This window comes from Branchiostoma floridae, unplaced genomic scaffold (genome assembly GCF_000003815.2).
Source record: "Branchiostoma floridae strain S238N-H82 unplaced genomic scaffold, Bfl_VNyyK Sc7u5tJ_1564, whole genome shotgun sequence".
Taxonomy (NCBI): domain Eukaryota; kingdom Metazoa; phylum Chordata; class Leptocardii; order Amphioxiformes; family Branchiostomatidae; genus Branchiostoma; species Branchiostoma floridae.
In genome coordinates this window covers 297,159-323,114 of record NW_023365762.1, presented here as the reverse complement: position 1 = coordinate 323,114, position 25,956 = coordinate 297,159, and the positions used below count along the sequence as shown (strand labels likewise).

At 39.8% G+C, this 25,956-nt stretch overlaps 1 protein-coding gene across 3 annotated transcripts in view; it reads right to left on the bottom strand.

The window, feature by feature from the left end:
* Positions 1–5,619: 5,619 nt before the first annotated feature.
* LOC118408273 (sodium- and chloride-dependent transporter XTRP3-like) overlaps positions 5,620–25,956 on the bottom strand; it is a 28,039-nt gene continuing 7,702 nt past the window's right edge. For 2 of the 3 annotated variants that reach the window (XM_035808946.1, XM_035808948.1), the window contains 11 exons: positions 25,348–25,707; positions 18,400–18,632; positions 17,579–17,794; positions 16,868–16,978; positions 16,139–16,248; positions 15,006–15,137; positions 14,308–14,458; positions 10,276–10,483; positions 9,546–9,705; positions 9,027–9,192; positions 5,620–8,169 (listed from right to left, as the gene is read on the bottom strand). In XM_035808946.1, coding sequence (XP_035664839.1) covers positions 7,921–8,169; positions 9,027–9,192; positions 9,546–9,705; positions 10,276–10,483; positions 14,308–14,458; positions 15,006–15,137; positions 16,139–16,248; positions 16,868–16,978; positions 17,579–17,794; positions 18,400–18,632; positions 25,348–25,681 — 2,070 coding nt within the window. In that variant the 5' untranslated portion in view covers positions 25,682–25,707 and the 3' untranslated portion in view covers positions 5,620–7,920. The remainder of the gene's footprint in view (positions 8,170–9,026; positions 9,193–9,545; positions 9,706–10,275; positions 10,484–14,307; positions 14,459–15,005; positions 15,138–16,138; positions 16,249–16,867; positions 16,979–17,578; positions 17,795–18,399; positions 18,633–25,347; positions 25,708–25,956) is intronic. The other variant, XM_035808947.1, reaches the window with a different exon arrangement.

The following is a 25,956-nucleotide window of genomic DNA, read 5'->3' as shown; positions in this document are numbered from 1 at the left end:
AAAGTTTGACCAAAAAAAAAAGTTGCCTTCAGTATGAAATCAAAGTGGCCAGGAAGGTTGAACATAGGACTAAACACACATAGTATGGTATACCAACAGTTAGGTGTAGGGACCAGTACATCATACGGGTGCAAAACATTTTTTCTTCTTGAACCAATCCGAAAAAAACAGACCTTAAAAAACAACAACAGAGGAACAGGTTTTGCCAATTACAAAATGGACACACTATGCCGGCAGCCATTTGGGGTCTAACCGGGGGGCCAAGAAGACAACAAGAGCGTCAAGTAGAGTTTATAGTCAATTGCACCAATTCTACAGTCAAAGGTACAGAGACAGTTAGCCTTTATTACATGGAGATGGGATTTTAAAATGCAGTGGGAGTCCAATAATCCACCAAACAGATTCCTTTGTAGCAAAATTGACCAATTTTTTTTACCATTGTTTTGAGTATTGCCAGTTCTCAAGTTTCCACAGACAATCAGGTCCAGGTTCATGTCCGGACCTGGAAATGATCCTCTGGACCTGAATTTTCTGTACTGGTACCTCCCCCAACCAACAATAGAGTTTTTCTTTCTGTCCTTTCACATCTTATTCTTTGACTTTATATTCATTTTGGCATTCTATGGCATTAGTTATCTGTTTTCTGATACTTTTTATTCAATCTACGGAATATTTGTGCTCATTTTACAGCTGCTTTGCACAATTTATTGTGTGGTCGAAAACTTTTTTTTTGTTGGAAATGGCCGAAAATTGGTGCGAGCGCGGATGTCATCCATATAATCAAATCAACGTGGCCTAATAGATAATAAATAGTAAAGAAACGTTATGTACATAATCGAGATAATCATGGAACGTAATATGCATAAACAAAGCTAAACAAACATATTGTATCGCCTTAGCTATCTTTTATCGCCCAAATGTTCACCGGGAAAACACAGCTAACTGTATGTATGTATATAGTTGACTGGAAGATATTCGATAAGTACTCGATATACCAAACGCGGAAGTTCTGCTGCAGTACCATAGCAAGCCGCTAGGGAGCCCAAAGTTCAATCGCTTCAAGGTTTTATGAAGACCTACCCACATACCAAATATTCAGACAACTTGACCATCCAGGCGTATTCCAGTTATGCTGGTCTTTAACAAACACACACACATTCACACACACACACACACACACACACACACACACACATACACACACACGCGCACACACACACAAAAGCTACCCAAAAAATAAACTTCTCGGCGAAGGTAATAACATATTCATTACCATGCCTTGAGGACAATCTTGGAAAATCTATATAGTGTTGAAACGTATGTTGTAGTCAGTGTTTTATGGTTGCATGGCAACCATTGATGTGGGGGCAAATGAGCAATTTGTGACTTTCAAAGGAAAGGCAGCTCGACAAACTTTCAAACTGAATAATTTATGGAGTGACTCTATTGTATACATGATTTTATCTGTAGCTTTCTGCATATCTATACCTGATAAAAACTATCATCCAGATTAAACATAAACAGGCTCAAAATCATAACATTTTGGCGAAAATAACAAAGAGTTTAAAAAAGGTATTCAGAGTAGATTACACTGCCAACATGTTGTCTTTCTATTTTTTTTTGTTACATACAAAATTAGTCCTTGGAGTGTTGTCCTTGACATCTTACACTCCAACATGTTGTCTTTCTATTTTTATATACAGAATTAGTCCTTGAGTAGTCCTTCTTTCATCATAAATTATTCACGAGGATGAATATGTTCTCTGAGAGGCACAAATTGCTCATTTTCTCACTCCATTTGCTGCACTCTGACAAAGAACAAAGAAAAATTGACGCCAGAATAGTTCTGACGCCCACAAGATCCCATACAATACTGTTTCGTACAAATATATCTACAAGTTTTGCAAGACCAATATGCGTACATAGCAGGTTCCCATATCAACTTTGAGAGATTCATGAAAGTATAAATGTACACCTTGAATTAAAAGTATGGTATGGAGAGGTAAAAGCTATTGAAATTGTCACTTTATGCACTTAACTGTTGAAATATAATTCCTGTGCCCCTACGAATGTTGTCCCAATTTTGAAAATAGGTCCCCTACTGAAAATGGTAATTTGGAAATCCTCAATTCCACAAGATCAATCGAGTTCCTATTAGTCGTAGATCCCAATTTGGAGGTAGTTTTTTTCTACACATTTAACCCTCAAACCACCGTACCTTTTTTTGTGACGTAAAAACTGATCCCATAACGTTTTGTACATGATTTGTATATATGTATAGCTTCATTAACCCTCAAACCACCGTATGGGGTCAAAACTGACCCCAGGCGTATATCAATGTGTGCCATTCTGTCATTTCTGGTCGAAAACAAATTTCCTTTCAGGAGTTTGTTTGTATATCTGTCCTATAACTTCTTATACGTTTTTGCCGAGATTGACTCATTGTTGATTAAGTTATCCTCGAAAATTTATGCATGGTCCAGTGGGGTCAAAACTGACCCCAGCATTTTTTTAAACAAACTTTTGCGACCCACACCTAAACTACTTATTGTAGGATCACGAAATTTTCAGGGAATGATGTACATGTAAGCCAAAATTATTGTAGCAATTTTTGTGCTATTATCATGTCATATGACGACATTATGACGTCATCTGGGTAATATCGGCCGCCATCTTGGATTTTGACTGATGACGTCATCAAATTAGCATAAATTACGAATATTGAGTCCTGAAATTTATGTTGTATTTTATAAGATGTGATAAACAATTTTTATTTGCCAAGAAAACCTTAAAACTTAAATGTTTAGTACAAAATTAGAAAATTTCGTAATAAATATGTCTGTCAGAATTCCGTTGCCATGGCAGCATAAAAAATGATGAACATACTTTGTTCACTGAAAATGTTTGCTATCAACATTTTCTAAAAAAATACCAAGTTTGGTGGCCCTAGCATAAGCCATTCAGCCGCTATATGGCATTGAAGCTGGTACAGGCATCAAAAACCTCCTTCCCGGTCTGAATAGCGTTGGTGCAAAATGTGGTCCTCATGATCTTTTGCATGAATTATGATAATGAGCTAGAAGTATTCTCACCTAATCATGTCAGACTGTCCCACATAGATTAATGAAACTATACATATATACAAATCACAAAAAGATTCACACAAAAAACTGTATTTGTACAAAAAGTTTTGGGGTCAGTTTTGACCCCATACGGTAATCTACGTCACAAAAAAGCTACGGTGGTTTGAGGGTTAATCTATGTGGGACAGTTTGAAATGATTAGGTGAGAATAACTCTAGCTCATTATCATGATTTATGCCAAAGATCATGAGGACCACATTTTGCACTAACGCTATTCATACCGGGTAAGGTTTTTTCACGCCTGCACCAACTTCAAAGTCACATAGCCCCTGACTAGCTTATGCTAGAGCCCCCAACCTTAGACGACTCTAGACGACGAAGCGGTCTCGCCACGGTCCGTGTTATCACCCAAACGTAAACTCACAGGTTCACCACAATTTTTTTTTCGAAAAGTGCGCTGGTTATCTTTTCGTCCATTATCATGGCGACACTCAAAAGGACGGATGGCAATAGAGAGTTTCAAAAGGGGATCGTTACGCGTATTTAAAATTTCTTGTGCCCATCTTCGTATGGTGAAACTAAATAAAGTAGTTTGTTTTCTTGAGAAGAATGGAATAAAGATGTATACAAAATAGGTTTTCATACCTGAAGTTTGACTAAATACATGGAGCAAGATGCACGCCAGGACAATGATGCCAACCCGGCGAATCAGCATCTTTGATACTTCAAGTGTTTTGGACGAATTTTCAACTTCTCGTTGAGCAGTCTGGAACGCTCGCCGCTTTTCAGAAGAATACGCCCAACTGATGTGAGAGCCACACCTGGGCGTGTACGTTCTACGCAAGCGTACTACTTCTATTTCATGCGTCACCTGGATTTTACATAGACTAGGGCTGGGTATCGGTACAGTGTACCGGTACAAAACCGGTTTTTCTTATTGGACCGGTCCAGAAAAACCGGACCTGAAAAAATTAGTTGGACCGGATGTTGGACCGATTAGAAAATTAACAGATTACTTTATCAGACATTCACACGTTTTGGCGCTTGCAGGTGGAAGAAAATAACGAGTGAAATAGAGTAGAGTTTATAGTAATTTCTACCAAGTTTTACAGCCAATCGTACAGGTGCAGTTAGCGTTGTAGGATTCTAAAACGCCAGTATAAGTCTAATACTTCACCAAACAGATTTCTTTGTAGTGAAATGGACCATTTGTATTAGTCATACTGAATCAGGTCCAGGTTCAGGTCCGGACCTGGACCTGATCATCTGGACTTGAACCGGACCTGGACCTGAATCTTTTGTACCGGTACCCACCCCTAACATACACAGCTCAGAATGGTTCCAATTGTCCATTTAAGTGTATATCATGGTTTTCTTTCATTCGGCAACGGTGGGCCTATTGAGTCAGGCCACACCAACAAACTCGTGAGAGCTTTCATGCAGAAATGATGACTCCTGTTTACACTCACAAAAGATGTTCAAATTGAGTTGGATTTCTAAGAAATAAGTTCTTCAATGGAGACTACATACCCGTCAGTCTAGTGACCGTCTCTTCTTGTGAATTTTCCTGAAGCAATTTAGTATATATAATGTATATGGTAATGAGAGAAAATTATTATCAACACCCATAAGTACATTTATAAAGTAGTCTCGATGAAAAAAAAAGTTCTTGTGTCTGTATGGAATACTATACTCATATCACACCAAGCTGCCCCATCTTGTCAGCTAGCAGAGTTATTTCTACACGGTTCAATATTTTGAAGGGTTCAAAAAAATTATAAGATTACTCATACTACTATATTCCATATTAGCAGAACTAAACTGCGATATCAAATATAATACAGAAATATGACTTTCAACGAACGTTTGACTGACAGCAGCCATCTTGAATTTGTCCAGGAATGAGAAATCGTTCATTGCAATGACGTCATATTATGTAAATAAAGCACGTGGCTCTCTGAGCAGTAAGTCAAAAGTTACAGATAGTTTATGGCGTCACCCGAATTTTTTTTTACTTTAATTTTTTCAATTCTGTTTGAAATGAAAATTCCTATTTAAAACAGACGAACTGTCAAGACGCTGACAATTTTAACATGATTTTTACATACCACTAGCCATCACATTCTGGCAGCACGCGTCGGCGAACCATGAAGGGATTTACACTTAAGCCTTCTACATACTATATATTAGGCTACAGCCTATATATCTGGGTAAATAAATACCCCTATAGCGTATTTCTACTAAATACACCACCATACATGGCTCTGTATCAACACAACAACTTGCCATGCAACATAAGAGTAAATAATCAAACCATGTTGCATGTTTTCAGATTGATACACATTTCAAATCAGTTAACATATTTACTCTTTTTTTTACACCAACGCTTTCCTTTACAAAAAGATGGCTACTATGCAAAGGTGGCCGCTAATGCAGTTTTGACTGTAGTGTCACGGTCGTAGGAAACGGTTTCTCCGACTGTCGTGCGACGAATGTGACCTGGTACTTTGAAGGACGAAAAACAGCGGAGACAGTGTTTGTAACTGTACATGTACAATCCGTATTTATTACAATCAGCTTACATAATTCAGACACAACTCTGAGTGATAACATTACGTTAATGGTAATAGGAAGAATAATTGGTGAATAATATTATGTAACAGAAACATAAGTTGTGTTTATTTTCATGTTAGATTAAAACATGTAATCACTAAATAAGCTGTGTTGTTTAAAGTTGATGGCAAAATGTCACAAAAAATCATTTCTCTGGATTATTGTGTCAACCTAACAGTTTTAACCTCCATTTTTAGACATCGACGTAGATTCATTATACAAAGTTTTGTTCATGTGTAGTGGATTATAAAATAAACATATGTATTAATAAAAGTATTAATCAAAATATTACGGACTCTTATCAGAGCAATAATATATCAATGGTAAAACAATAAAATAAAAGTAAAAGTTTTTTCCTTTTTTTTGTAGCAGCTGAAAAATGGATTATAACCAAAACAAGTTAAAGTTTAAGTAATGTTATATGTCAACTGACCAATCTACATTACATGTACAGACTACATAATATATACAAGTTGATAATATGATATATCATCAAAACACTGTTTTTCACAAATATAAATACAATGACTACTATATGTTGATAAGTATATAATGTGAGTAGGTAAGTATTTATCAATTGTATCTTTTTACATAAACTATAAAGAGAAAAAAATGAAAATGTTGATACTTGTGGCCTCTCATGTTTAACAAACAATCAAAATAATCAATTAAAAGAAATAATCAAAGTTGCTCAGTATACAGTAACTAGTAACAGATTATTACTATCTATACCATAGCTGCCACCTGTATCTTATAATAAACGCAGGCTATATCAACAGTGAAAAGAAGAGATATTGGATAATATCTCTTCTGTAAGGACATATCAACATCTAATACACAGTACAATTTCCATTGCCACCCTGTTATCCGAAAGTCTGCAGTTTCATTGGTAACTACTAGGGGGCACACTTCAATGAAAGCATTACAATTGGGGTGTATGGCAAAGAAGATCACATGGTGACAATGGCGCGGAGGGATACATCACACTATGTAAAAAGGATTACATTTTTCACAACTTGAGAGAAAAATCAATGCGCTGCTAGAAATGAGCTAAGGGGCGTAGCTAGACCTGAGATAACGTGTGAAATATACACTATTGCAACTGTCAATGTCATCCATGTAAGGGGTATGTAGGCAAACAAGGTGGGGTTCTCAATGGGCAGTGTCACCCAAACCATAACACTTGACAAATTTTCATTTCTCTGTACCTTAATAATTCAGTATTTTATCCAGTGCAGTACAAAAAAATGGCAAATTTCTTTGGGTAGTTTTGTCCAAAAGTTAAAAGTTTGACCAAGTGATTTTATACTTTATAGCCTGGCTACCATCCTCAGTTGTTACTATTGGCTCAATATTATTTTCTTCATGGCAACTGAGAGCCAAAGGTATCTACGGAGGACCGTACCCCGTCTTGACATTACCTCTAGAGGTGTGTTCGGAACCCCTCCGTATTTGCCTGAAAACTTCACCTCCGGTTTTTACATTGACCACATCCTGAGATCGGATTTAAATATGGTGCATGTGATACTATATGTAGCACTACACCAGTAACATTGACAGCTGTGGCAAATCTAACTAGCAGTAAAAAGAAAATAAATGATAGAACGAGAGGAAAGTATTCAATGTAACAGTTATCAGAATGTAATTTTTTGGTCAGTGTTTGACAAAATTTGTATGTCTGATTCGGCAAAGGAACTTTTAAACCCAAACATGAAAATCTGAAACAGTCTCAGTCTGTTTTATCAAAATTGCACGACAGAGCACAATTCTGTTGTCATTTGAGTACTTTCCTCTGTAGCACCCCCCTCCCCCTCTCCACTAGAGGCTCTAACCACTAAGCGTCCAAACAGTTGACTGGTCATTCATGGATAACGAATGAATGTCTTTTACAAAGTTTTGATGTCTTTTGAATCAAATTACTTTTACATCTTACATCATATTTAAGTTTGAAAACCGTTAGGGTCACCAAATTTAAAGGTCACTTAGCAATTGCCGACTAGTGGAAGGGAATCTCCAAGCAGATCTATTGGGGGCAAGGATAGTATCCAACGACTAAACAGTATCCAACTGACCCTGCACCCAATAGATCTGCTTGGAGATTAAAAGGGGGTCTAAGTAATTAAAAAAATCTTTTTACGATAAATGGCTGATGAACAAGAATGCTTTCCCTAAGTCTAAGTCTTTACATTTCTCAGTTATCTAAGATTACGAAATTCTACGTTATTTACAATTCAGTGACCGCTGGGTTCACTATACCGTCCACCCCAGATGAAGATATATCGGATTTTTTCGGCTCGTGCTTCCTGAATGGATTCCAACGAGCGCCCTCTATCGGCTGTATTACCTCGCCGTCGTAGGGGACGAATATCCGCTTGATGGCGACGATGGGAATGCAGATCAAGGGAAGAACGACCAGGAGGTAGCACGCCATCATGGCGTACCACGGGTAGGGCTCCTCCTCCCCTAGTCTCCCCTAAAGGAGAGAAAAGGGATAAACAAGAGACTTTAGAAAAACAGTTGTCCATAGCGATCTAACAAACAAGGGAAGGACGACCAGGAGGTAACACGTCATCATGGCGTAACACGTCATCATGGCGTACCACGTCGGGTAAATAAAAAATCGTCGGGTAGGGCTCCTCCTCCCCTAGTCTCCCCTAGAGGAGAGAAAAAGAAAAAAAACAAGTCTTTGTAAAAAGTTGTTCATGGCGATAGGTTAACAAACAAGGGCAGGACGACTAGGAGGTAACACGCCATCATGGTATACCACGGGTAGGGCTCCTCCTCCCCTAGTCCCCCTGAAAAGAGAGGAAAAGAAAAACAAGAGTCTTTTACAAAAAGTTGTCCATGGTGATGGGCTAACAAAAAAGATGATAAAAAAACATAGAAATAGCTAGAAAATAAAAACATCATACACTCTTATGATTCAAGGTCTCAAAACATTGAATTACAGGAACCTCTCAATATGTTTATCATAGTTTTCACCATGGCTGCTGCATGCGATACATAGACATTACGGTAGAGACGCTGCCACCATTAAAGGCAATTTACCAGAACAGTCGGCATGCCGGGAAACATAAGCAATCCCAAGAATCATGACAATACAACTATACCTCCCCATGAATGACTAGCCTCTTCTATTGACCCCATGACCTGGAATGGCTGACAAATGACTAGTTCTGCCCCCTGCCTCTGAACTCAACATGTACTTCCCACAACAAGTCTGCGGTATTGTGGCAAAAACACCTGCGCACAAAAAACTACAAACAAGAACACAAACATCTAGACACACTGAAAGCAAAAACCCCATACACAGACTGAGGTTATCAATACCTTTATTTGGTCCCAACTCTGATAGGTGGCAGGGAAACTGCTGGCTTCCCTGTAGATGGTGGCAGCGAAGATGACTCCCATGGACAGCGGGCTGAGGAACAGCCATGTCACCTTCCAGTACATGTTAGGGCGGGAACCCGTCATGTACAACAGATCGTCTGATAACCTGTCAATCAAGAAAAGGATTCATGTGACGTCATATACACGATGGTCATACAACTAACGTATACAGGTCTTAGAAATGTATCAAGCATTCAGCTGACTAACGTGACTCCATCTATGTAACATTTTAGTGTCTGAATAAAATAGAAAACACACCGCAGGCAACATTATTCAATTCGCAAGTAAATGCAGAATATATTTTTCACACTTCCCCTGTGCAAAAACGTACTGTTCCACAATCATCCCTGTGCAACAATGGTTTGTCTCGTATGTTAAAGCCATTTCACCCCATCTTCCCCTTCCAAAAATAGAAATTCCAAAATCACTCGTTGAATTAACAACAATAGTTTGTCTCACCTGTTGAAACCATAGATCCAAATAACGGCGATGAGTTCGATGAAACCGATCAGTAGAAGTGGGAATGTGCCGCTGTAGTCGTTAAAGATGTCCAACCAGTAGTTTCCAGACTTCTGGGTGAAGATTAGTCCTGTCAGAAAGCTGACGACGCAGAGCGTGACTGTGGAAAGTGTGAAGAAACAAACAATGTTCAATTGTGTTGTTTTGCACAGTGGGACATGTATGAAGCATTTCTCAAAGTCATGTCAAAATCTTGCAACAAATCATAGATCTCATACCTTCGTAGAATATTTGGAGTTTTTCTTTAAGTACCCTATGCATAGCCTTAGCAGTCACAAATGTTAGAGATATTTCCCTTTAATGCACTTCTTCATTAAAAACTATGCCAGGTATGGTCATTTGTTTGGGATACTGATAAGTTGTCCATTGACATATAACTAGTGTGACTACTTAGTAACTTGTAACTAGTAACGCTACTTTCAAGAAGGAGGTGTTTGACTACAATATGCTCCAATACCTGAAAATACTGCTAGGGGACCCAAAATCACAATGCCTCTTGGGCCCAAGAGGACCTCAAAATGTCGTTCAAATCCATCAAAAATATCATTGGGTATTTATGTGCAAACACTTAAACACAACCGAAAAGAATTGAAGGTCAAAATTTACATGAAGTTTTTGTTTCTTGTCTAAGCTGGACTGTATTCTAGGACCGTATGGCTTTTATACCCACCAACAAGAAACTCTTTCCTCCACTTCCATACGCCGGAGTCCAGGATCGGTGTAAGAACGCCCTCTAGCGTGCCAAACATGGACGACAGGCCGAGGTTGAGCAGCATGAGGAAGAAGAGGATGGACCAGAGCGGACCCAGAGCTATCGGGTAGAACTGGTTCATGGCTTCGGTGAACACGATGAAGGCAAGGCCCGTTCCCTCCACAGCCTGGACAAGATCCGGAGACAGAAATTAGTTATTGATGTTGGTGACGTCCGCGTGGGGACAAGAGAAGCTGGAAACCAAACTGGTTAAAACATAATATGTCTTCTAAATAAGTCTTTTCCACTTCTATTTTCACTTATAAATGTACACAAGTAGAGAGGCTGTAACTGACAAAACTTTGACGGCGAAAAATATCACCGATGAAAGCAACGATAGGTTTGGTACTTTCAACCATTTTGACTTAACGTTAGCCATGACATACTTGTGAAAGACCTTGTAGAAACATATTTCTCAAAAAACACTTTACCATACAACACATCAAGTCTCGAATGGGCATTTTACCTTAAGATAACAATGCAACACCATTACTTTGGAAGGTTGGGATGCATGTGTGTATTTGGTTTGTTTCAAAACACCACACCATATCTTCTTACATTTGTACATTCTCCTGACTTTTTGGGTCAGTTTTAGAACTGTCAAGTAAGCAATATGCCACAACACAGTTCCGAGTGTGTATGTGCAGGCCTGACGCATAATAGTGATCTAGTTCAAGATCCCTTTGCTTATATAGTTAACAAGTCCACAATGTCTAGACGTTTCTAACAACACAAGAGCCTCGTCTTGGTGCATTGACCCCGGATAACACCGGGAAATCCAACATGGCCGTAACTGGAATTAGGCTTATTGCAAAAAATGTCAAAAGTGGGAGCTGTTTACTGGCAAAGGGATCTTGAACTCTGACCTAGACCACAATGCATCACGACTGCACACGCGCACTAAGGAACAGCGAGGTTGCTCATAACTTGCACTAATCTAAGGGATATTTCTATAAGGGCCATCTAAACGATCTCAACAAGATAAAGGTACAGAAAACAGTTCTGGAATCTGACACGTCACAGTCCTACCCATCACCGCCGACACGAGCGTCCAGACGGCACACCAAGACAGCTGCAATTCTGTAATTAACGCAACGCCACCTAGCGTAAGCCGTTACACTTACAATATCTACTCGCCAATACATTCTTAACGATCTCTTTAAAAAATCTTCCTTGTTCAAGTAATATTTGAAACACCACTTAACATGTGTAACATTTTAAGAAAATCCTTTCCAAAAATGATTCTACATTTTGTCTTGATTCAAACTTCATACATTTACATTAAGAATTTGATACTCAGACTTTTTCTTCAAACCATTTTCTACTTTAGGAAAATAGATCAGGTATAAAGATAACAATCATATTGTGTAAATCTCATCATAGAATTAAAAACAAATTATTGTTTTTAATATTTTTTACCATATTGATAACACAACAAAATGCATTGGGTATTCTATTTACCATATCTAACCAAATATATAGCTATATTTCATTCGGTCATGAGGCGTCAAAATATGAACATATTTTAAGAACTATTGAGAAAAACAACATTTTTACTTCAACTGTCGATAGGAGTCAGGTCTTCATGGATCACGTGATGGCTGCACGCAACCTGACTTAGATGGGGTTAGTAATAACATGCAGCACCCACGTGACATGGTACATTTGTACACGTGATGATGTGGATGAAGAGGCGTGCACAGGGCATGCACAAGGCGTGCAAAAGGCGTGCACAATGCGTGCTTGTCAGGGATTTTACAAGAGGCACATACAAGACATTTTCCATACATTTCGATCCACAGCAATTCTGAAATCACGCCAGCAACCATTAAAACAACCTTCGTTTACGGTGGACCAAATGCTGTTTAATCTCCAGAAAATATACCGACACTTTTGCCAAATAAAAAATTGATTTTAAAACCAGCGTAGCAACTCCAATTGCACACATTTGCAGTATTTCACATACAACAGTTAATCATGCCAAAGACTGAGTTTCGGTACGCTTAAAGTGGGCACAATTTCAAATTGGGTGTTATTTGAACAAAAGCACGCCCCCCTCCCCCTTCATCCACAGCAGCAGGTGTATAGTTGGACCGCCAAATCTCATTGATGGTCGACCACTTGATGGAACTTTCCATCAAATGTGTTATATAAAAAAAATGTCTTAAGTTTTTGGGTCTAAATATTTTCTGCAAGAATTTATTCAAATTGCCACAATTGCACACCTGAATTGAAAGAATATGTAATGTTTACATGTCCATGTACAATTTGCATTTTGGGTGGCCAAACATTTATATATTATCAAAGGCGTCAAGAATTCCTTTAGAGTGCAACCAAGATTGCGAATTTCCCCAGCACAACACTTTCAACAATTGAGAGTGATAAACGTTAGATCGCATCAATCAAATATGGCGGCCTAACCAACAACATGTTTTCAAACAATGCAGTTGACAGGATGGAATTCGCTCAGCGCAAGTTAGAGGTAATGTACGTGGAGAATACTGCACAACCGAAGTGCACGAAAACGCAGAAAGTGGGGCCCAAGCAAGCAAGATCATAGAAAGGGAGAAATTTTGCAAGCTCGGCCTAAGTTTCTTTCAGAAGTTTCTCCGAATTCAGGCAAAAATCGCAAAGTTTGGGAGAGCGCGATAGAATAAAATGCATTACTTTTTGACATCTTTTTTTTAAATCCACCACAATTCCTTTTCTACTACGTCAAAAGCTTTTCTCACAAATAACTGTTTTCATTCTCTCCAAAGCGACCGAAAGAGTTTGCAGCGTTCAAAAGCCGGTTGTGGCTATAGTCTGAGCTGGGCTAAAGCGACTGTCATCTTCAAAGTTTGCATCATAGACGTGTATGTTATATACGCCCTTGCAGAATATTTTCCTGCATTGCACTGCGCTTCAAAGCATTGTCTTTCAAACAATATATATTCAATATAGATGTCCTGATACTTGCATCCATACGCATTACATGGGTGCAACTACCAGCTGATACACAGTACATGTAAAAAATCACATGTTCTTCTAAAGAACAATATCATAAAATATGACTGAATGATGCTGATACCAGTTTGATGCCTGTATATTGTGCGACGTGTCCAGTACCATTCAGTCAAATTCTAACACAAGTTCTTTAGAAAAACAAGTACTTTTTCGCCAAGGTAACGATGTGTTTGCTGTCACGTGAAACTACCGTATTCTTGCATCCGCCATGTTGGTTGATTAAAGAGGCGGTCGAGGTCATCCAATGAAAAACGGTCTTGTAACAACCCGGCCTAATTACTCTTCTATCTCGACACATAGAGAACATAAGGTTATAAAAACAGCCTCATTGTGTGTTTTGAGCAGGGCTGTCTCAAACTATTGCTTTTGTCCCACTCATCGTTTTCATTGTTAAATCTGTCATTTTAAGCGTACCTTAAATTTTTATCAAGTCCAAACATTGTCCAGAAAATGACATTGTTTGGATGGAATGGATGAAATTTTGGCCGCCTCGACAAGTTTCCGCTTTAGTTTCGAATGACTGGTCGACCGCCATCTTGGATCCATACATTCCACCAACATGGCTATCGCTATGACGTCACATGCAAACACACGTACCGTTATGGCTGCGATGTATGATTCTGCGCAGTGCAATGCAGGCAAGTGAGACTCTCTTTCTAAGCGTACATAAAACACACATCTATGTATGTTTGGATATCTACAACGAATTTGAAATTTTCCGTAAACATTCCAATACATGACCATTATATTTTAGAGAAAAGTCCACGGTTTGACATTGGTGTTAATGTTTTTTTAATACATTTTGTGAAATGATTTACTGTTTAAATATTTTTCACGAATATGGTAAACTGGAACATATCATTTCACCCCAGCTCAAACAAAACCGTCGCCGTTATAAGAAAACCAAACTGACTTCCTTAAAAGAAGGATGAAGAGTCGACGTACCGTGTCCAAGTTCTTTGTTTTATCACAAGTGGTAAAGTCGAACTCGCTAATGGCAGGTGTGGTGTTGTAGGCCATTTGAAAGTCGAGGTAGTTCCCTCTTGTTATGGTGTCGTTAAACTCTGGCACACTTCTCTGGAGCACTGCCGAAAACCTGTGACAAAAAGTGCTTGGTGAGAGAGAATGGTGTTCTAGCGGAAGACAGAGTCAGATGGAGGAGGACAGTGCAACGAATAATCATGGTGCCCCAACGACCCACTAGGAGGTCAAAGGATAGGTAAGGTGAGATGTTCTACTCCGGTGATGAACTGGGATGAGGGGGGATACAAATTTAGCCACATTTGGGGCTGTGTTCTCGCTGCAAAAGCGCCACCTGCATCAACTACATGCTGGCAAGAAGCAGCACTCCAGTTAGAAGCTTTGAGGATGATGTCTACTTCTTGCATATGCAACAATCTGTCGTTTGTTTCCAGAACGATCATGTAAACTATTCGGCCAATTTCGGCCTAGTTTCCCAAACTAACCAATCACTGACTTTTGCCATCTTCTTTCAGCAACACAATAACGGAAAGCGGAAACAAGATGGCGCCCGCCTAACGTCAACATCCAACATGACAACGCCAATAGACGCAAACAAAACTAATACAGGTTTTTGCTATTACAACCCGAAGTCACATGAAGTTGCACAACAGTATACTTACTCATCTAAGCACTTTTGACTGTCGTGTGTCGCCTTGAAGCCCAGGACTGAGAAGATCACCACACAGGCAAAAATGGACGTGCCCGAGTTGATAATGGCCACCGTCACGGCATCTCGCGTGCAGTTGTTCTTCCTACAGAAAAATATGAATATTTATGAGCTTATTCGATGCAACTTATTCATAGCCAATCAGCACAACCTTTACAAATTTCAGACCCAGCTTGACACTAACTGTTGATAGCTGTAACATATCTTGTAACGTATCTTGTAGAGTTCTGATTGGTTGAAGGATGGACTTGGCTAGACATAAAAAAGCTGTTCACATTGAGTGTAACGAACAGCATCTTGTGGAGTTCTGATTGGTTGAGGGATGGACTTGGCTAGATTTCAAAAAGTTTCCATCGATGGCTGAATTGCCAAGTGCTCTGTGGAACCATGGTGAAAGAGGGTACATTTGTTTGTACATTAGTTCACTCCGACCCTCGTAATTCCTAGTAGCATACAAGGCAGCCGGTTTCCTTGATGTTGTAATAGGAGGGAAATTATGTTTTAATGGAGGGCTGGGTAGCCCTTCCCTTTTAACATGCTTATCTAGGCCCCAATTTTATGTCCCTTTCCAAATAACGTTGGAGCCCCGACCGATATGCCTGCCCATGATTGAATCTCCCAGTACCAGTTGACTACCAGTTGGAACCAGGGAATAAAATGTGAGGCTGCTACCAGTTGAGCTACAGGGGCATACCCTTATGAGAGGACACACAGAAATAACATGTTATTTTTGTTATTGTTATTGGGTGGACCGACTACTCACTCTTTGCAGCCGGGGGCTGAATTGCGAGGAGCTTACAATAGGCAGGGCTAAATCGCAAGGGTCTGGAGCGAGCTCGCGCCACTCTGGTGACCTCAATACGACAGTAATTGCCCCAGGTGCGGCCAAGGTACTGTAGGTTTTGAACCACTCACACCGCATCATCGCACGTGTGGCGGGTTCTGTAACGTGCCTGGGGTATGGCTCTCCCCAGACACGGGGCCTCCATTTAACGTCCTATCCGAGGGACGGCCCTAGCCGAAGCTAGGTACTCATTTTCACCTGAGTAAAGTGAGGAAACATACGACAACCAAGTTGATTCTTACCTGGGGTTGTAGCTTGAGAAGGAGATCAGGCCACCGAAGGCCACACCGAGGGAGAAGAAGACCTGAGTAGCTGCCTCTAACCACACAATAGGGTCTGTCAGCTTATCAACCTGGGTTGGAAAAATATTGTCATAATGATACAACTATGGAGCCATTTACGTCATTTTATAAATACCCGGTGACCTAAAAGGGTTAAAGCTAAACAGTTTTTCGTACTGTACAACCTGTAATAACAGATTGCCTTATAAGCCAGTTCATCAATTGAACTGCACATCTAGAAATAGTTCTTGTGTAGACCATTATTGATATATTGCGTTATTTTCGTATAATTGTTATGTATTTGTTTTTGTATTCATGTTCGGCTCTCGTGAAAATCAGTCAACCAGACTAGTCTGACTGCACTATGCCATGCGCCAAGAGGAATGAACAAACAAATAAATATCCTATTTTCTCAAATAACTCACGCACTTTAAAAACTTTTTGAAAATTGAAAAGGTGCTACAAGTTGGGGTGCGTACTTTGTTTGAGGTCATTGCAACGATAAGTGGTAAAAGAGCCTATAACAGAGAGAGGTTTCTGGGAAGGATGCCAAACATACACATTGGTGTTGTCTGGATGTAAAATCTTATATCACATCACGCATATGCAGCCCATACTGTGAACTAGCTTTTTGAGCTAGGATCTTTTACAGCAAGTAAACTGGAAAGTTACAAATGTCTGAATGCCGACCTGTGGTGTAAACATGCGTGCCAACCCGTCACCAGCGCCCTCTAGCGTCACACCTCGGAAGAAGAAGATCAGCAGCACGACGTACGGGAAGGTGGCAGTGAAGTAAATAGCCTGAAAAAAACAATTATAATTTATAGAATTAATCAACCAATCACCATTCAACTACTCACTGACAGATTTTTTCAAATAAATCAAATGCTTCTATCGAGTTTTCTAGTAGCAGTGTTGATGGTCTTTTAGATTCAGTTTTTTTTTCTTTATTGTAAATTTCTTTATAATTCTGTCTATCCGGAAATATGCGCATTTTCCCAGGCCAACCCAGCCTTCCAATCCTGCAAGTCTCTAATTACACCACATCCCTCTCAGATACCGCCACTCTGTAATATCCAAATAACTACGGACACACACAAACATACATTCAGACAGAAAGCAGTATCTTGGAACAGGAAGAAATGTAATGGCAAATGACTATAACGCTAGTTAACCTTCATCCACATAAATCCATTTTTTTTTTAAATCATAGATATCAAGTCGATAGACGCGTACGGTGGCTTCAAACAGCAATATTGCCAAATTGTTCTTATTTCAATATTGAAGTTTAAAACCACCGTCCGTCTTCTTGAATGATACTCCTAAATAGACCTTTTGGAAATTTCTAAATGCAACAGATATAGGTTACCCCACGGATAAAGGTGAACTAGCGTTACATACCTTTCCTGACGACTTGATGCCCTTGATCATGGCCATGCAGACAATGAGCCATGCGCAGAAGAGACACAGGGTCAGTCTCCAGTCCAGCCCACCGCTCTCTTCGATGTCTCGCGTGATGTCCAAAGTCTCGCGATACCAGAAGAACGTCGTTGGGGACGAGGCCTCGCACTCGGGAACCGTCCCGTTCCCAGGACATGACGCCCACGGTAATGGCGACTACAAATGAAGATTAACGAACAAGCATTAGGCTATTGTGACGACCACAGAAATCACTACATCTTCAGCATGTAGCGTATTTTGATTGCAAAGGTTAATAAAAAGTCCTTGCCCATTTTTATTTTACTTCAAAGGACAAAAAAGCCACATTTCAAGACACGTTTTACAGTTTTTCTTATCTTTTTAACAGCTTTGGCAGTAATTAATTTTTCCAGCCCCTTCATGAGTCAATTTCTTCCATATCAGGAAGCGGAGTTCAAGTGTGGAAGCAGTAGTCATTTATCAGACAAGACAGACATTCCATGTCATTAGAGCATGTTCACCATAGAGATACGGAAGGTGACATTCCAGGTCACGGGGTCAATGGAAGAGGCTACTTATTCACGGGGAGTATTGTTTTGGTCTGTGTTTCAGCAATATATATTTTTCATATTATCGCAGAAAGATGGCAAGTAAAACATTTCGTAAGGGGACACGTAATATTAATTAATCAAAACCTTATTAGCATAAACGAGACATATGATAAACTTAGTGTGTCACGTGACATGAGAGTTTCGTTTTTTGTTTTTTTTTTTGTTCTCTGACGTCATGACCATGATGCCTACCTGGAATGAGTTGAAGAGGTAGAACATGCACCAGGCGATGATGACGTTGTAATAGAGGCCCACGAAAAACGACACAGCCACACTGGCCCAGCCGAGGCCCCCTAGGTACGGACTGATCGCGCTCCACACACTGATGGATCCCTTCCGGATCCGCTGTCCGATCGCGAACTCGATGTGGAAGATCGGGATCCCCTCGATGATCAACATGATCAAGTATGGGATCAGGAATGCCCCTGTTGGGAAAAAAGAATTGTGTAAATATCAAGGGATTCAACTAGGAGTGATTATAAGTTTTTTTTATGAGAAAATGTCATCTTTATTGCACATTTTTGCCCAAGCTGGCTAAGTGTCACGACAGGTCACAACAGACATGTTTACAAATATTCATATAATGGTAAGAATACCGATTATATAGGTTCAGTTTCTTGCTAAAGGTAAAAATGTACGTGTAGTCGGTTCGACGAAACGCATGAGGAATATAAAATTTCAGTGCTTCTCATATGTCTTCAGTGAGGAAAGACAATCACTATATTTCTAAAAAGCATATTCATGTCATTAACATACATCTACGATGAAATGCACTTCACCCTCTTCATAAGACTATATATGGTGCGCTTACAAAAGTTGCACACTTTTGTCTCTAATAGTAAAATGTTCATAGTTTAAGTTTTCTTTGTTTCATCTGCTTGATCTTATGACCTCGGATTAAACCCTCCTGTAAACACTGGTTTCAGGAGAAGCTGAGTTTGTTTGTCCCTGTTTCTAGGTTCTGGCCTGATAACATGGGAGAAAAACAACGTGTTCGGGGACAAAGGTGGCCATTTTGTCGCCTACAGAACGTTTTTGGTGGTCGGCGGGACCGGTCAAAAGTCAACCTAAGGTAATGTTATCGCATAGCCACGTCATGTGACTGGGCAAAAGGCCGAACCCTTACGTAACAACTAAATATTTGATACGTTGAAATTTAAACTTTTGTCGACCAATCAGAACTTACAGAGTGTGTCCTGTCACCATTAACGTCATAATTCTTCCCGCCTTTTAAAAAAAAATGCATTTTGTACGGAATTCTATATGTATGGTAATTTTGGTATTAGATATGTAGGAATACGTTGAAATTAAAACTTTTGTCGACCAATCAGAAGTTACGGAGTGTGCCATGTCCCCCATGACGTAATAATTCTCATTCCTCATTTATATAGAGAGACTTAGATACTTTTTCAATACATTTTTATGTCAGGAAGAAGCGAATATCATTACACACAAACAGCAGTGCATCACCTGTATTGTTAATAAAAATATAAATATAATATATGTATCAATATAATATATGTATCTATACATAATTTGTTGACAAATTTAAAGGTAGGGGCTATAGAACTCGGGTATATATGTGCGATAGAAAAAAAAAATATAAAATCCTTCCATAACGAGTGAATCGCCAACATGTACTGCGCCACTGTGGCGTCATGGAAAGTTACCATTCCCACTCGTCTGTTTAATTTTTAACTAAAACGTTTACCGAAGTCAACAGTTTCTAAGTACAAATGTCAGCTCTAATCAAGCAGGTAAAAAATAGAATGCAAATTTTGTGTACAAATGTGGACGAAATTGTTGACAACTTGGGGACAAAAACACTTCGAAGCGGCACAAACATGATACTGTCAAGGACACTAGAGATAGAACCACTTTATCACATTTTATTATGGTAATTAGACTCGTATATTTACTGCATAACGAGCGTGAATAGCTATGGATATAACGGACATGATGTATGAACATTAGAAAGTCCCAAAATTTTGTAAAAAGAAAAAAACGTTAACTACTAGAAAGATGCAACATGCCAAAAAAGAAAATAAGTTCTATTTGTTAGAATATTTTTTTAAAGTATTTGATGTAAGAAAATAGGTAATGCCATATTTCGTACGACTAAAGAAACTTCAGACATTCGTATATTTCAAACCTACGATAGATCTATGTGTAACTCTAATTCACTTTTATTCGGATATTTCGAAAACATTTCAATTTGTCCATTTCAATTCAGCCCGTCATCTAGATATTCGTAAATACGCTTTTTTTACAACGGATATAGGTTACCCCGCGAATAAAGATGCACTAGGCTGCGTTATATACATTTGGAACCTTTGCAATAAGGTCAAATGTTCGACGAAAAATAACTAATTGCGTTTCCTTTTTCCCTGTATTCTAAATACCATGTAATGACATAATATACAGATGGGTATAATATTATTGCTGACTTCAACTCATTTGAATAACTTCAGAAACAGCATTTCTATGTTTATATTCCGACTAAATTGAATAACTGCAGAAACAGCAATTCTATATTTATATTACGCCTCAAACGTAGAACAAAGAAAAACCAGAATTCGTCTGACAGCGCACACATGGTCTGTTGAAAAAACACAAACGCCCAACACAAAAGGCTGGTCACGGTAGTTGAAATCATTTGAAGGAATTTTTTTCTATTTGTGTGTCTTTTCGACAGGCAAGGACAATGTGGCACTGCATTCAATTTGGTAACTTAAATCAACAGTGCCACATACACGGTACAGACACAAGGTAAAGGTAATCCCTTCTTTTACCTCCCCGACTGAAGTCAGGTACCAATTCTTACACCTGAGTGAAGTGAGAAAATTAAAGGTTGTGTAAAGTGCCTTTCTCAAGGGCACAACGTCGGGGGCATGGCGGGTATCGAACTCGGGACCTTTAGATTCAGAGCCGAATGCTCTATCAGTTACGCCACAGGCGACGCCACCAAAGGCACCATTTGAAAGATTTAGGGGGCAGCTGCTTGTTGAATTCACATTATTTATGGTGGTTATACCTACCGCCTCAGCAAAAACAATTTACGGAGTTAATTGCCCTCGACAACACAAAGAACACGCCCCCTAAATAAACCAATGACCCGTTACGTTGGCTCGGCCCTTGGTACACAATTTGTACTATGGCATGATCTACCCTTGTCTAAATGCTATTCTGCTAGAGATTCCATTCCAAGACACCGTACGTGCGGGTTTTACAACGATATTTCTAATATTTTAGAATTATAGTTATACAATCATTAACTGTTATTAATATTGATAAATACGTCGATGTAGGTTAGACATCCAGGTAATAAGATACGCCAGAAAATAGTTAATACTCAAGCAACTGGATATGGTTTCGGAAACGGTCAGACATTTCGGATAGAATCCACTATCCCTCGTCAGTGACACTGAAGTGACCTGGAAGAAACAGGTCTTTTATACTCTATTTATTGCAGCAATGTACGTATGCTTCAAAGGCTAGCAGTATATATAATGGTACTTCAAAAGTATGTCAAGAAGTAGGCAAATTAACACAGACTTAAAGTATAGCCACTAGAAAGTAATATAGGGCAAGACATGTGCCTGATGTTTTATTGTCATTTTTATTGGGTCGGTCGACTACTCTCTCTTGGCAGCCAGGGGCTGAACTGTGAGGAGCTTACAATAGGCGGGGCTAAATCACAAGGGTCACTTTAAGTGCTTTTCCCAAGATTGGTGGCATATTAACGGATTTGAACCCAGGACCTATGGGCTATGGGCCAAAAGGAAACCCCCTTTTGTTACCCCATAAGACCTCACAAAGATTGAGCCGAATAAATGAACTATAGAACAAATAGGATCTTTAGTTAGTCAATGATCAACCACATGTCTCAACACAGGTGGCAGTGGAAATTTCCGACAGGTTTGTTAACACGTGGTCTTTGTACTCTTTAAACAAATATTGTAGGAAGGGGGTGGGACGCTCGTTTGTAGTCATGCACATAGAACTGCGTCATCGTTTAATTTTAAACGTAATGGAAATTTCCGAACATTTTCTTAACGATCCTTTTACTCTTGGAGCAAATATTGTGGGAGGGGGGGTGGAAATCTTGTATGAAGTGACACACACGTATACGTCGTCGTTGAATTTTGTAAACCTGAAAAGGAACCCAATGTGCGATCTGAATGTCCCTTTTCGGGCTAAAATTGTAAGATCTTGGGGGAAAATGTGTTGTTGTTTTCGGTTATACTTGACCAACCCTAACAAAAGCAAAATCCTGACGACTCTAACCTTTTTAAAAACATACAAAAATATTTTGAGCTGAATTCTGAATGCTAGGATCGCTGAAAAGCGACTTAACTGATTCAAAATGTAGATGATGACAACGATAGTACAGCAGTAGCAGGTCTGTCTATTTTTTTTTCTCTTCCATAACCGGAAAACCGCCTTATGGCATAACACACCAGGTTCGTACTGAACAGTACAAGCTGCATATCCGGATAGATTCATTTGATCCACTCACACTGGGAAGGACTCCTACTCTTTTCGATAAGTGTGGCGAGTTCTTATACGTGCTCTAGATGTGTCTCTCCTCAAACAATGGACCTCCATTTAACGTCCTATCCGAGGGACGGCTCTAACTAGCTAGGTACTCATTAGGTGTGAGGTGAGGAAAGTCCTGAGTAAAGTGCCTTTCCCAAGGGAACAAGATCGGTGGCACTTCAACGGATTTGAACCCAGAACCCCAGGGCTATGAATCGAACACCCTGCCGATTGTGCCACACGACCCCATTTCTATTGCCACCACTTGTAGATCTTCACAATGTCAAGGGATGGCTCTCTATGCAGATTCTGACGTGTATTTTGTTTTATCAGCCCTCAGGTAAATTTGTGAACGACACAATGTTATCTCAGTACGCCCTTAGATAACGCAATAGCTGACATCCTCAACATGACAAGTGAGCTCACCTGATGTCTTAAAACAAACAAAAGGGCAACCATTATCTCATCCATGTCCAGTAGCCAATGATACGTCGATGAAGGTTAGACATCCAGGTAATATGATACGCCAAAAATCAGTTACTCAAGCAACTGGATACATATGATTTTGGAAACGGCCAGACGTTTCACTGAGCAAAACTCGTTTAGACTGGACATATACAAGTGTCAGTGAGATCTCTTGCTCTTTGTTGAGAACACCGGCGTTTGATGTACAGGAAAATTTGGGTTGATACAGATTAAGGATGAATTTTACCACAAATGGTTATCTTTGTAGACAGACCACGATAGTTGGCACATGATTAAGTATTACATCCAGTATGAAGTATCTTTAAAAAAAATTAAAATTCACTGTAGTCGAAGTTCCCACTTTGGGAAAAGCACATTCTGGACGTTACTATTGAAAGAAAAAAACACCTACATGTACCAGGTTACTTACCTATTGCGGAGTTTGGTTTTTTTACATTCGGTTTATCAAATTTGTAGTTTATTAGCAGTTCGGATCTGCTATGTTCGTAAATAAGCAGATTCAAGCCACGGAGATGGTGGAAAACTACATACACTAGTCTTCGTCTTAGCCTAGATCCCAACCGGTGATTTTGCACAATGTGTCCTTCAGTCTACTTAGAACGTCCGTTTCACATGTCAATCAAGATCAAGTAGAAGAATTGACCACTGTGCCACCAGAACAGTAGTCATTAGTAGTAATAAATCAGTCGCGTGTTTCTGAAATGAAGTGTTGTCCGTCTGCAGGTGTTAGCTGTCTGTCTGAGCTGTCAATCATTTCCACGTTTATGGACACAGGTGCACCGGATGGAACTGTTTAGGTCAAGGGCAACACTATGTACTTGACTTCTAGATTCATTCTGTACATACTTTGACACACTTTGACAAAAGGAACAGGACAAAACTGCTAAAGGTGAACTCTTACTGCACTTGCGTTACGCTTGCGTTACAGCGGGGTTCGAAAGATTTTCAGGGACAAATTCTCTTACTTTTTGTGTATTTTGTCGTCTTCTAAGTCATGGTTTTACGTATCAATATCTAAATTATAGAATAAAAAATTGGAGAAAATAACAAAACAGTGACGCAGTGAACGAACCCCGCAGTGACGCAAGCTTGACACAAAGGTGCAGTGAGACTGCACCTTAAGGCTTAGGTCCCCATTGCACCGGTGCCCGTCAGGGATGTAGTCCCGGCCGGGCTCCGAAGCCACAAATTTGTCCCGATGTGCTGACGGATATCGGGTGTACACCTCGGTGTTCCCCACGGGTAGGTCACGGTGTATATTTGTTACCGGGTCCCGGGATCATTTTAAGACCGACTTAAATACATCCCGGGGTCCGACCGGGCCCTACAATACCCCGGGAGACGCAAGATGTCCCACGGGGCCACCTAGGTGTCACCCCGAAAGTACCAAAAAATAAAGTCCTTGAACTGCCCGGCAGGGTCCTTTTTTTTCAAATTAGGAAATACATCTTAGCACCACTGTCACAGAGATGCGAGTAAAGTGCAAGGGGCATGTCCTGCCTGGATGCATACTAAAATGGGCAACCCGACAAAGTAAAAAGAAAGCAAGGAAGACCCAAACTAACTTGGAGACATATGCTACAAAGAGACTGAATGCACTCCCAATCGCCCAAAGTGGGGAAGGCACTAGGAAGTACTAACAACTATGGTATAGACGACAACGTTCTTTGACCCATATTTCCTCTTCGTAGTCCACTTGATGAAAGACATACAAAAACATTACCTGAAGATTATTGCATTATGATGATAAAAAGAAGAAGAAGTCAAGCCCACAATAATGTACGCAAAAACATCAGATGCATCTAGATCTACATTTTATACTTTACCTTTTTACGTTAACTGTTTCAGTCTGCTTCCTTGAGATCAGCATGAACTTATCCGGTACAAATTTAAAAACTATTATTGTTATTATCATTATCATAAAAAATAACCCACACTCTATCTCTCTCTCTCACAAACAGAACTTTGTAATTTTTCTCATGACCAATCAAAGTTTATACCTTCATACTGTATAATATGTAGTATCAGCTGGCACAATGGAAACGAGTTAATCTTGAAAATATGGTTTCCATGACCATTTGTAGCATTAAAAACGTATGGAGAAGAGGAACTCACCGCCTCCGTTACGTTGACACAGGTATGGGAACCTCCACACGTTCCCCAGACCAACAGCGAAGCCGATCTGTGACAGGAGATACTGGTACTTATTATCCCACGCCATTCTTCCTTCCTCTTCCTCTTCATCCTCCAACGTACCCTTCTTGTCTTCGTCCACGTGATTGGCCATCTTTCCCTCCTCCATGTCTGCAACGGCCTTTCCATCAGCCAATGTGGTCATCTCTACGTTATCGACTTTGGCTGTCGGGATCTCGCCGTCTTCCGCTCGCTTCCCCTCAACAGGAACGGACCCGTTGGAGGTCTCCATCTTTGGTTGGTTGTTCAGCTGCATTGGTCCTCTCGTGTTCCGAGTCTACGCTTATATATCAACAGGAAAGGTAAACAATTAGTTTAATGAAGATATATACGTGTCTATTCAGCAGTCTTGAACGAGTACTTGAACAAAGTGGTGTGTAAACAGTTTTGTGTCTATAAAGTGGTCCCCTGTACATAAGAAAGGTGTTCTCAAAGGCGCCGAGACTACTGTATACAGGTTCAGGTACGGCGTGGTCACGTATTTAGAAGTCAAAGTTCGATTGAAAGCCACCTGTATGCACAGTAGAGTTA